At 39.5% G+C, this 13,875-nt stretch overlaps 1 protein-coding gene across 3 annotated transcripts in view; it reads right to left on the bottom strand.

Moving 5' to 3' along the window:
- Nucleotides 1-13,875, bottom strand: part of PPP2R5C (protein phosphatase 2, regulatory subunit B', gamma) — an 85,912-nt gene that overhangs the window by 41,018 nt on the left and 31,019 nt on the right. For 2 of the 3 annotated variants that reach the window (XM_010583949.1, XM_010583950.1), the window contains exon 1: nt 13,527-13,708. The exons of the other annotated variant lie outside the window; for it this stretch is intronic. In XM_010583949.1, coding sequence (XP_010582251.1) covers nt 13,527-13,620 — 94 coding nt within the window. In that variant the 5' untranslated portion in view covers nt 13,621-13,708. Of the gene's footprint in view, nt 1-13,526; nt 13,709-13,875 lie in introns of those variants that run through there. 3 annotated transcript variants of the gene reach the window in all.

Here is a 13,875-nt window from a genome sequence, read left to right as displayed (position 1 = left end):
GGGGGGGGGGGGGGGAACTGTTAGAACCAAATGAGCCATTATCAGATTAACTACACAGCAACAGAAAAAAAAAAATTTACAAAGCCACTACCCCAAAACTCTACAACTAAAAAGAGCCTGAAAGGAACAAGAAGCACATGTTTTGTCAGTCCTGGAGAGAAGCTCAAAACAGGTGCTTCAAAACACTAATCCCCTCTGAAAGCTGCAGTGGTTGGTAAATCCAGTGCTGAAGGGTATTGCTGGTGGCAGCCATCTCCTAACTACAAGATTACAATGTCATTAAGTAATGACATTTAACTGTCAAAGGTTTAAGATAGGAGATTTTAAGGATTGACTGGTAATGAAGTAGAAAATAAGCCTTCTGTAATTTTATACTATTTGGCATAATTTTTACATACTAAACAACCTGAGGCACTGAAATTACTTCCAATAACATCTTTTCCAGGTGTACATCATAAGTCTAATGATGAAAAAAGTAGATCAACAGTGAATAATCTGTGCACCTAATTACCTAATGATTTTTCAAAAGTGGACCAACACCACCCTGCACCTAAGCTCCTGCTTTACAAAGAGTTTTATCACAAGTCAACTATGTTCTTAGAAGCCATATGAAATTTAAAAAAACCTTGAGAATATCTGTAGGAATATTTAAGAGAAATAAGGATTTTATAAAGCTACATTAAAATTTTTAAAAACAGAAAGTGAAGAGTAAAAGTGATAACTGTGTAAATACTTTAAAGGCAATGTACCATAAAGAGGAAAACAGGAATGCTCATACAAGAAATGACAAGTGAAACAAGCCAAAATGGGCTTGAGCTAATGAAATAAAAATTCCACCTGAAAACTAGAGAGAAAAATGACAGGGAGGATAATCAAATAGACAATGGAAGAAAAAACTGTCCTAAAGGAAGAGAGAAACCAAACAGATAAAGAATTCTCAGTAGTGCTTTTTGGCATGCATACAGTTAATATGACAGCAAAACTAATTTTTAAACACAACATAATTACTAGAAACCTAAGAGAAAAATCCTCAATTTCCTACCGATTGCAGTGCAATTGAATCCATTCTCACGGCATAAAATCAAACTTATTAGGCAACATCTTCAATTGCATTTGAAAGCTTTAAAATTATTTTTAAATAAGTCTCTCCGAGAAAATGGAGCACTACTGTAGTGAGACCACACTTCAGTTACATTACAGAACATAATTCAAGTGCATGGTGTAATTCAGTAGAAGACATATTAAGTAAATTGAAGAAACTCATGAACCACTGAATAAACTCTGCCACTCTGGATGCTTGGCTGAAATAAGTATCAGTTAATCAAGCCTAACCATCTGCTGTAAGCAGAAGTGCTGTTTCCTGAAACACACCCAAACTCCCCACACCAACCTGTAATTCTAGTCAGATACCACTCATGAGTCTGAGTAAGTTGCCAATCAAATGTTACCCATCACACATCTACAATAAATATAATTCAAGCAACAATCAACAGCCAAAATGTAAAATAACTTGGTTACTTCCCCAGAGCACATCAGCCCACTTCTTCCTCTCCTCACTCCCCATACATACACTAAACCCTGGGGCTTACTCCTTGCTTTCTACTGGATGCTTCTGAATGACAACAGGTGAATTTAATAATTATTAACAGATATCCCAAAGAATTCATTGAAGAATGCTGGGTCATGCATTGGCTTAGAAAGAGATGACACAATAGATTAGAAAACATGATGAAAAGCCCCACCATGGTTTTCTACAGTCAAACTTAAGCATCTGACACCCTAATACAACCTAAACCAAGTGCCCAGCCAGCATGCAAGAACTCTGGTGAAGTTATAAGAACAACTGCATTTACTTTCCAGCTTGTCTGAAGCTAACATTTATTTTTAAATTAACAATAACCTCCATAACCTTTCTTTGATGACAACACTGAATCAGCTTTCTAAATTCTCTGCTCTCTTCAAAATTAGAAATAGGATGGGGAATAGGGTAAGTCTTTTGAAAAGTCTATTCATAGGAAGAGCTTTAACAGTGCAGGTAACTCTAAACTGAGATGCAAACTAAGGTCCTGAATGGCTGATCAACAACTAAAATAATCCCAAACCACCATACAGCATTAAAACTTCCAGCAGTCATTACAAGATATACAAAAGTATCACCAAATACCACCAGGGCTTTTTTGTGGTTTTCTTGAGAGCAATTTCTTAATAAGTTTTAATAGACAGTAAGTCACATCCCCTGTGTGTAGGTTTTTGTTTGCATTTTTTGTTGGGGTTTTGTTTGTTTGTTTGTTTGGGGGGGGGAGTAATTCCCTGAAAAAAACTCCTACTTTCCAACTCAGTGCATAGTTTTCCTCATTTTTTTGGCATAAGCAACACTTCCTTAGTCCCACATGCCTGTGAAATTTAGGCACCTCGTCTGATGTGACACGCGTATAAGAAATGGTCAAGCATGATAGCAACAACGTTTTGGGAAGAAGAAAAAGACATCATTTTAGAGCTAGGTCAGTACCTTGCTTAGCAGCCAATGCTGGCCATGTCAAATGCTAACAACAATTACTTCAAATGCTAACAGCAATTACCAGCAGTTCCCTCATAGGAAATAAAAATTACCTTTCAGCAAGGAAAGTTTTGACTCAAATATTGTAGAAAGCCAATTATGCCCATTTCAAAATGTACTAAAATATGTGCTTTCAACATAATAATATATATAAAATAAAATATTTTAAGAAGACTGAAGACTGCTATAAGGTCTCCCTGGAGCCTTCTCTTCTCCAGACTAAACAATCTCAACTCTCCCCAGCCTTTCCTCACAGGGGAGGTGCTCCAGGCCCCTGTTCATCTTGGGGGCCTTCCTCTGGACCCACTCCAGCAGGCCCATGTCTTTCTTCTGTTGGAGACCCCAGAGCTGCATGCAGCACTCCCAGTGGGGTTTCACCAGAGCAGAGGGGGAGAATCACCTCCCTCAACCTACTGGTCATGCTTGTTTTGCTGCAGCCCAGAATGCGACTGGCTTTCTGGGCTGTGAGCGCACATTGCTGCCTCATATTCAATTTTTCATCCACCAACACTCCCAAGTCCTTCTCTGCCGGGCTGCTCTCAATCCACTCATCCCCACGCCTGTATTTGTGCTTGGGACTGCCCTGACCCATGTGCAGGACCACGTGCACTTGGCCTTGTTGAACTTCATGAGGTTCACACAGGCCCACCTCTCAAGCCCGTCAAGGTCCCTCTGGATGGCATCTCCTCCCTCCAGCATGTCAACCACACCACACAGCTTGGTGTCATCAGCAAACTTGCTGAGGGTGCACTCGATCCCACTGTCCATGTCACCAACAAAGATGTTAAACAGCGCTGGTCCCAGCACCAACCCCTGAGGAACGCCACTCAGCACTGCTCTCCACTCCGACATCGAGCCATTGACCGCAACTCTTTTGAGTGCGACCATCCAGCCAATTCCTTATCCACCGAGTGATCTATCCGTTAAATCCATGTCTCTCCAATTTAGAGACAAGGATGTCACATGGGACAGTGTCAAAGGCTTTGCACAAGTTCAGGTAGATGATGTCCGCTGTTCCTCCCTTATGCACCACCGCTGTAATACCATCATAGAAGGCCACAAAATTTGTCAGGCACAATTTGCACTTAGCGAAGCCACAGTATTTCCCAAAATGTTAATTATTTTATTTCCAATTCTCTTTTTAAACAGGAGATTTAGATGTGCAATGAAAGCAATTAATTTTAATTTCTTCCATTTAAAAATAAGCTTTAGGATTCTTTATCCCTTAAGCTACATTAATGAACACTAAGTTTCCAGTAAGAGGGAGTGAGAAAAGTTACACAGTGAAGTATATGCTCAAAATTTTACTTTAGAGAGGATGTGTTTATTCTGATTCAAAGGTCATTAAGATCTTTATTTCCTATTGGGACAGGAACAACACAGAAGTTTTTATAGCATGAAAATAACTTTAACAGACAGTCCTCAAAAAAAACCTGTGCATCAATTTTTGGATTTTAAGATACTTTATACAGAAGATTAGATGTAACAGGAGCAAAAGATATAAAAATATTCCGGGAATAGGTTAGAAGAAAGAGTCTAGTGTTAAGACCAGTTACAGTTTGTTTGGAAAATATTTTTGAAGAAAAACTTATTACACCCAAAGGACAGACAACACACTTTTTCCTTAAACTATTTATGGGATTTCAAGCTCTGACCAATTTTCTTCAAGTTTCCTTTCCAACATGGCTTGAGTGAACACAGGACACCTTTGAACCACCACTGATATTGTTATGCTTTCACTTTAAATACAAAAACAATATGAGAATTCAGTTCTAGAGGCTACATGAAGCCACACAGCTAGTAGCTTTAATCCAAAAATGCAAATCAAAAACCTTCCACAAAACTCCTCCTCCAAAAAAGAAGTGTTTTGAATTAGTAGACTGCTACAACTAGAAAAGTCCCAAATGAATAACTTCTTACTTTGTTTTTACATCTTTTACATTTCATGTACCATTCTTCCTTTGGGTAACTTAGAAAATATTTACTTCATAAAATTCAGATCCTTATCAGCAACAAGATCAATTATGAAAATTTACATAAAACTGTCACTTCCACCACTGATAACAATCCAGAGTCAGATCCCACCTCTAGTTTTACTGCATTTGAAAAAGAAATCTTAATTAGCAAGTTATAGCAGAAATGGTACTGCATGATTTCTATGTGCATTGAGTGGAATTGATGAAAAGAGGTGTGGATGTAGCTTTAAAACATCACCCACTCAGAACATCATTTAACTCAGTTTTGTCATTTGAGACACAAGCATGCAGGCAGAAGCTAAGCACCAGCTCTGTTAGGCTGACAAGACTGTACTTTGACTGGCATAGGGTGTTTACCTCTGGCATAAAGGTTAGAACATAAAAGCCACCTCCACCAGAGGAACACCTTGCCAGCATATGATGTAAATATTCCTGTATCTATTAAATATTGCTAGTGCTCACTTATTCTGTGTGGTTTACAATGTAGTTTTGGTAGCTAATAGTATTTGAGATCACATGGGAGAATTAGCTGACTCTACAGAAACTTAATTATTAAAAGCTTTCAACAGAAAAGAAAATAAAAATGTTCCTCAGAAAGAGATGACACTGAATTTTCATCTTAAAATGTATTTCATAGCAACAATCACAAACCAGAAGATTTTTGATGCATGAATAAAAATTTGGGGAAAATATGCATTTATTCGGATACAATTTTGCTTCCTTGAAGGGGTGTGCAAATTACACCATGAGTCAGTAAATGTAACTTAAAAATTCCAGCTGACTACCTTCCTATAATTCCATGGAATTTTCAGCTCAGTAAGAAGCCCCCTCCAGAGACATTTTACAGTCATACACCCTTAGAGATTTTAAGTGCAGTATGAACACTTAACACCCTCATCGCTTCCAACAGCAGAACTTACACATACACTCTTCATCTGGGCAAAGGATCTATACAAAGGTAAAAACAACCCAACAAAGTGAAGTAAGAGGAATGACAGAGCACAGAGTAAAAGCAGTAACAAGGTAAAGTCTATCCTCTGATACAAAGTGATGCACAGTAACTGAAGAGTTAATAAGCATGTCACCATGTTAAACACAGCAGGAGTGATGATAACTAAGCAACGTCCTTTAAATCTGCTCTTGGTCAAGTGTTAGAAACACTCCCCATGAGCTGCTTCAGTATATACCAGTAAAAAACCCGTCAGGCTATGTCTGGCTATGTACTGTGGCTACGTCTGGATGTCCTTCAAAAAAATGTAGCCAAACCGTACAAGAGGCAATACAATAACACAGTCATTTGTACCAGTATCAGTCCTTTTGACAATTCAGATGATTATCTAATACTACTTGATGAAACTCTTCAGTAAACATTTCACAATCCTATAGATACAAGAGGCCTAGGTCCATTAAGAATAGAACTGCTGCTTGTTTTTGAGGCAGATGGTCTTGCTTCTCCTTTTTGAGGCAACACTTTTAGAAAGGAACAGTGGATGGGTTTCAAAGCTAACCATTCAATACACTTGGTTAAGCAATGTTAAAGAGCAGCAGTGGCTGAGAACTTACTATAAGGATATAGGAAACTTTTGGCAAGGCAGATGACTATGAGCTCCAGGAGTCAGGCTGAATATCAATGGAGTCTGGGTGGCTTGGTAGGAAGGCACAGCTCTCACCCCTTCAGATTATCAAATTATAATTGGCTCATATGGGAGAAAAGGAAGAACAAGCATTTTCATCTCCTTAAAATCTCATCTGATGTTTATCCATTTGATCTAAAACCACCAACAACTATGACCCACAAGCACGACAGAAGATGTGTGCTGGCCATGGGAAATAGCATTTATTGGATTAGCTGGGGTGAAAAAAGTTTTGAAGGTCTTTTGCACAGGAATATTTCCACAAAAGTAAAAATAAAGCTGCAATTTTACAAGTAGCTGTAATTTTTCAATTTAAATTCACTGAAAGAGAATTAGCATGATTCATCACTGTGATAGAAGTGTCTCTGAAGAAAATGCTTAAGATGTCTACTCTATGTACCTTTCTTTCCAGGAAGATTTTACTCACTTCTTACAACAAAGAATCACTGTACCTTAAATGGTTACTAAAGTTTAAATGTGTTGAAGAATTAAAGGAAATCAATATTTAAATAAACATACATGCTGAGATCAGTTAAATTCATCATACTTAAAAATACCTACTTAGGCGGAAAATGCAAGATGCATGTGAAGGTGAAGATTATGATTACACAGAAAATACAGAAGGAATAAAACAGATTCACTTTCCACCGCAGTAAGTGCAAAAGAGCAAAAAACCAGTAGCATGAAAGGTGACTTTCTGAGATTTTTGGGTACGCTTTCATAATCAGCATAGGCCAGTTTCAGACTATAATAAAACATTAATACCCCAAAAAAGGCAAACTGAGCACATGTAAAGGAAATTATGCTTGAAATTTATCAAGTTCTTGGAAAGTATTAGAAGTTGGTAAATGACAATTATCCCGGGATTTTTAGACTTTTAACATAATGGTTTTATAATGCAGGAAGATTACCAGAAACATGTTGTTGAACAGTGTAATTTTAATTTCTACCACGGAAGATGAATGGTGAGGTCACACAGTTTGTTAATGCTGTATTCATTGTCAGTTTAAAGCTTGTTAAAAAGAGCTACAGAAAAGTCTCACGATACTAAGCAAATGAATTCCATCTTGTAGATCTTTCAAAAAGCGATAAATGTAAAGAAATGTGTGTGAAATAGCTGACTCTGTACATCTAGGTTACTCAGAAGATAGTTTTAGAGTTATGGATGCTTTGTAAAAAACACAGACCTGCCCAATTTTTTTTACTGCTGCTGAGCTCGTAATAGGATATTAAGAAATGAACAGAACACCCTTTTAGTGTGCCAATATTTTTAATACTGCATGCAGTTCCAGTCACCCATCTTTAACAGTTTGCAAGAATGTGGTAAGAATTGTTTAAAACACCAGGTTAACACAGAGGTAAAAGTACTACTAATAGGCATGCTGGCACCAACAGTGTTAAAAAGTCTGCCTTAGTAACCAAAGGGGAAAAAAAAACCAAACCAAAAACATAGTTTACAATAACAATATTGCTCTTTGAATTTAAAAAAGTACATTAAAATTGATACTGTAATATTTTGTAATTACTGTGATATTTTTAAATGACAGTAAGGCCAGTGATTTTTCGGTCCCACATGCAACAAAGAATGACAGAATCATAGACCAAGTGCAAGGTCCTGCAGATGGGTTTTTCACCAGAAGGGACCATCTCATTTCTGCTAGTCTAATCCCCCACACAAAGCAGGATGAGCTAGATAAACCCGGCTGCTCATGGCATTGTCCAGTCAATTTTTAAGTATCTCCAAGCACAGAGATTTCACAGCCTCTTTTGGAATCTTGCTCCAGTGTTTAACTACTTTTAATGTGAAATTTTTTTCTCTTGTATACAACTGCAATCTCCTGTGTTGCAACTGTGGACCTCTGAGAGGAGCCTGGCTCCATCCTCTATACCCTCCCATCAGCTACCTGAAGACAAGACCTCCCCTTAGCCTTCCCTTCCTCAGGCCAAACAAACCCAGTTCTTTCAGCCCCCTTTTGTACATCAATGAGATAATGGCTACTGTTCTGCATGCTGCATTTGGTCTGTATTACTTCTGAAATGTGAGCTTTGGCCTCTGCTTCCCATTTAATTACAAAATGGATATATATATATATTTTTTAGCTCAGAAGCAATTCCTGCAAAGCAAGAGCCTTCATGATTTTTAGCAAGTATAGTTAGAAAAAGGATCTTCAGGTCAATTATTTTGCAAGAAAAAGAAACACATGCTAGGTTCTTTCTAAAATGAAAGTGCCAAGCTTTTCTCCTTTAAGAAATAAATTGCATACTTCAGGTTTAAATGCGGTATGCAGCTCACTTAAGAGTTGTTTCCTGTGTTTACATATTGTCAAAAGGGACTTGACCTTTCATAGCCAAGTATGAAAGTATAAAGTAAGTAGAAATGCACCTTGCAATAGCCAGATAGCACTTGGCTGCTTTAAGAACCTGACAGTAGTTCACGGTGATCAAAGGCAGCCGGCCCAAACTCAGGGAAACCACCACAACGGGTGCTTGATGCTATGTTAGTACCTAATCCAACAGAACACTGATCTTTCACCAGACTTTGAAGAGCATGCAAATTTCTATCTAATTACTCATGCGTTTACATCACAAAAACACTACCACTGACATTTTTAGCCCTGTAGAAAAGCACTATGCGAAGATGGAATATGAACTACCTCCCATGATCCCTTATTCAAGATTAATACATTAAAGGACCACAGAGAAAGAATGGACCAAGTTAACATCACTTACATCGTCTTTGAAAAAATTCAAAGCATCTTTCACAAAATCTAAAGTAAGTTAAATAATGACAAAGTCAAATCTGTCAAAAAAAATCTGCTGCTCTGGAAGGCAGAGGAGAAAGATGGACAATGAGGTATTTGAAACAGGTTACGGCCTACGGGAAGCATCAGTTTGAGTTAACACAGTATCGGGGTGTTCTCACTCTCCTTCCCACACAACTTTCATTATGTCTTGCAAAACATCTTGAAAATCATTTTTGAAAAGCATGAGCAGACACTACCAGTCCCAGCCAGTCAGCAACTAAGCCACTAAAGTAACTTCTATTTCTGCTAATTCTGTGATTGCAGATCAGAGCAGAGTTTTACCTATATTTTGTTCAAATAGCTCTGTCTTGAGTTCATAAAAACACTGGCATTTGGGTTACTTCTACATACTGATAAAACAGTATTAAGAGACTTTTCTTAACAGCATTGAATTGTATTCCTAATGAAAAATGTCTGCCCCCACAATGAATAAACATTTATAATCTGCATACAGAACGAATTATGATTATTTTCTACCTGTAACTGCACTCTGTACTACAGCTACAGTTTTCAGCAAGACAACTCACAACAGTAAGTATGAACTGGTAACTGAAGTCTAGTGACAAATGTTTACTGTTTGTCCTAATCCATGCTGCTTTAACAGCTGCTTTCTTTGCTTAAAGTGCCTAGATGAAAATCAAAAGGTCCCAATTTCTTCCCCCAGGCCTCATCTCATTTACGGGGATCCTCCTGTGAGGGTGTTGAGTGCACTTCCATCACCCTAGGGGTTTAGCTGCCAGAAGGGCTCCAGAAAGGGAAAGATGCATCTTGAAAACACCATCCAGCTCTGCTTCCCTCCTTGTTGTAAAAATCTTAAATTCATAATACCTAATAGCACTCTTCTCTATGCTGTCCTAATGTCATCTTCATAGCTAGTTATCTGTCTATGCACAAAGATCCTAAAGGAGCTCTCCATGCATAGATACCACGACCAGTTGCTTTGGCTACACCATTTGTTTCACAGCCAGACACAAGCTCAAGCCTCTACCCAGGATCACAAACCACAGCAGTTATTCCATGGCCATAACAGCTGCTCAAACTGAAATTGTAATCTTGCAAGCTTTGGATTGTTCCAATACAAGGTAGGTTTTCAGTTCACCATGATAACCAGTGACAAGCAGCTCAGCTGAACATTTTGTGCTATCTTTGTACTCTAGAAAGATCAATGCAGCAGTAGCATAACTCAGATCTCCTGGAAAGCCTGTTGCAGGTGGAATGACCAAGGGCTCACTACCCCAGCAGGCCAAACACTCTCACTGAGCCAATGCTTTCAGCACAAGCAAATAACATACAGTAATGGCTCCACGCCACTTGCGTTCAGCGTGGATTAGGTTCTTTTGGTGCTTGGTATTTTCCAACAACAGGTCCAAAGTCATCTTCTGAAGACCTAATTTCTACACATTGCTCTTGAATAACTGCCAACAGTCTATAGTTGTGACAAAGGGCATAGTCTCACAGTACCTGAAAGAAGAAAGGAGAGCAGGTATACTGACAGTGATCAGGGTCAGCCAGCAGTCCAGCGGTTGCTGAGCAAGTCTGCAGTGAAGAGGCACACCAAGCCAGGTAGTCAACACATCTGGATCCAGATCAGCGAGGTACGTGGCTGGACAACCACATAGATGCAACCTAGCTGAGGCAACAACCAAGGCCAAGGGCCTGAGCTTAAAGACAACTCCTGAGTGAAAGGGGAACCCCGACAAGACTTCTCACAACTCTTTCCACAGCAGTCTGACTCAAGATTACAGGGCTGCACCATACCCAAGATGACCTTCAGCACCAGCAGCCAAATGAACTGCTAGAGGATGGGTTATCTGGGGCCCTGACACCTCCTATCCTACAAATACCTACTCCTCCTCCTTATTGGTGATGGTGCAGATATCAGTGTCAGCAATAGCACTCAATAAAATTCTGACACCCTTATTTCCTCTTCACAAGACTCGTAAGATTTTTAAAAACTACCTGAATCTATTTTTCCAAGCATGTTGTTTTGGCAAAGCTCTAAGTAGCCCAGACAAGAAAGCTGTCTGAAGTTCAGGAGGGGCAGGAACAAGGGGAGCAAGCTCCCATCCCATGCCAGATCAGATTTCCTTTTTATTCCGCAAACATTACATGCTCCGTATGATCCAGCTACAGAAAGTGCTTCAGAATTAACTTTAAAAGCAAGGTTTCAATTTTTATTTTCAAAGAAGTCCTGATAGTGTAGTCCACAAGGCTTCACAGATTTTTTTAAAAAATAAGATTAAAGCCAAGTATGGTAGCTACAATATAAGGGTAAAATAAAATACAATACACCATCCCAAAATTTTAGTTTAAAGATTATAAAAAATTGGTGATAAAGCAGTATCTTCTGTACTACAACAAACTAGATCTACCAGAAACAACTGAGGGGCTTGTCCCCCCTCCCCCCGCTTAGCTCTTATAGCTGCAAAGAGGAGTACTTCTACTAGATATTTAATCCTATACTGCAACAGATGATGTAAAAGGACAACTGTAAAAGCAGCATGGATTGGGACAAACAGTAAACATGTGTCATTAGGCTTCAGAGTTACCAGTTTAAATTTTACTGCTATTAATTTTCTATGTATTGTTCTGACAGGCTTCAGTTTGGAGGCAGACCAGTATTGGTAACATCAGAGAAGCTACTGAGATGAGGTACACACAAAAAAAACCAAACCCAAAGCAACTTCTGTATACACGTATGTACGGAAGAGATGGTTTTCCTCTCCCAGTGTCAAGAAACTCCTGTGGGCTATAATACCAGCGACCCATCTTACTTCCTACCACTTGAAAAAGGCAAAACAATCTCCCAGTTATTCCTTAATTGCTTACAAGAAAGTCCACTCTCATCACCCTATTTAAAGAAACCCAAAACAACAAACCAAACCACAAACCCCTTTAACCTCTACTTTACTACTGTACTATCCAGTGCACTAAAAATTTAGGTCTTAGGAAAGTAAATTTCAGAACAGTTTCTTAAAATCCATTGTTTCCACAATTATGTATTTGATGGGAGCAACAACAGGGACAATAAATTCACTGACAAGAACCTTATTATTGTATTGAGACAATTACAGTTTACCATTATAATATTTCATCATTCTGATTCCAACCTTGGTTTGTTTTCCTAACTCACACCTTTAAAAGACCATGCTTCTCCCCTTCCAAAAGGCAGCACCTTTCAGAGAATTAAGGTGATTTCTGCAGAGTGTAAAGTGAAGGCCTGTCTACAGGTCAGGCAGCTGCATTTATACTCCCTTGACAACAAGCACAGTCCCTATTCTAACAAGGGAATTTTATACCCCTCCCTGCTCCCCACCCCCGACCAAAATTAAGAGTCTTCTAGAATACATCCAGTCCCATTTCAGACAGAGAAGGGTAGGGCTCTTTTAAAAAGGTAACGAAAAATCATTATTTCTTAATACATGAAGACCAGTGCTACTGCTTAAATGAGCGGGCTTTGGAACAGCTGGGGGTTTTTAAACTTTCAAAGCAAAATTTTCTCAGTGTATGGAATATTAATCAAAAAAATACTCTTTCCAGTACTAACGTCTAGCCTACACCAGTGAAAGCTGAGAAGCAAAGGTAATTAAGAATGGTATCAGCTGTGTTTCTTGCATATAAAGGCCATTGTTCAAGGTGTGCTGATCTCAGCTAATACATGTTCTGCTTTCATAAAAAGTTCTAAACCAAAACCACCTTAAGGAAGACATTAAAAAAAAAAAAAGCAAGCTTTGGTCAGTTAACAGCCAGCTAAAAAAATACATGAAAAAACCCCCATAGCAATGCAAAATTCTTCTAACTGCAAGAATACAGAACAAGAGATACACACTCAGTATTAGGCAAGTGTCATACCAACATGTGTTTTCCCAATGAATTACATAAAATGTAGATTTGCAATGCACTAATTCTGCAAACCCAAAAGAACGTATTCTGTGAAGAAATGGAACATTCAAAATTGCACAAAGCGACAGGCACATAAGAGCTTGCTTGTTAAAGCCGAACCGCATCCCTTCTAGGAAATGCTTTCTGAATACATAAAGGATATTTTCATAATAAATGTCACATCTCTTCCCCCCGTTCCTTCCCCAACAACACTTCCAATTCTTTTACAAGCTGCAGTGGGTTTTAAAGGAGCTCTATCCGAGCGCTTGACACAAAAAAGGCTTTGAAGCACACCAAACGTTTGCCCTTATTCTACAGAAACTGTACAGCGATAACTTGGCTCTTCCCTCCCCCCACTCGGTACCTTTCTAGGGTAGTGACTTCACATCCTTTGACATCAGCACAGCTCGAAAGGGGGATGGGAGAGTTACGGCAGAAAGCAGTAAAACCTGCTTTTAACTATGTATGCAATGCCTCTACGAATTCTTAAATCCTCCCCAAACGCATTTAACAGATAAAGGGGTTTTGATCTCCGCCGGTTCTCCTGCGGCCGTAGCAAACCGAGAGGGACCGGGCTACAAAGGACTTCCTGCTCCCCTTACCCAGCACCACAATAGCCATTTATTAGCTCGTCAGAGGGTCGCGGTTCTCCCTCGCACGCACAATAACTCACCTCTAATATGCAAAAGGGCCACGGGCTGGAACGGCCCATTGGAATTGGCTGCGTCAACCACCATCCTGCTGCCAGCTCTGTTACATGTCAACATCTAGGCTCCAGCAGGCAAGGCAGTGTATTCCTTAAGGCAAGAAACCAGCCTCCATTTTAGTTTAAAAAAAGACAGAAACTGAAGCGCTCTGCAGCTGGAGGGAACTGGCTAGTTAGTGATGTCAGCGGGCGGGAGGAGCCCCATTGGCTAACGGCAGCAACTTCAAATGACACCGAGGAGGCCGCAAATGAGCGGGGGCTGGTGCGGGGCTGTCACCGCGCCCCGCGCTCCCGCGCCGGCACGGCGGGGAGCGCC

Source organism: Haliaeetus leucocephalus, unplaced genomic scaffold (assembly GCF_000737465.1).
Source record: "Haliaeetus leucocephalus isolate CR32 unplaced genomic scaffold, Haliaeetus_leucocephalus-4.0 Scaffold932, whole genome shotgun sequence".
NCBI lineage: Eukaryota > Metazoa > Chordata > Aves > Accipitriformes > Accipitridae > Haliaeetus > Haliaeetus leucocephalus.
Note: the sequence above shows the minus strand (reverse complement) of the source record. Positions and strands in the feature narration are given on the sequence as shown.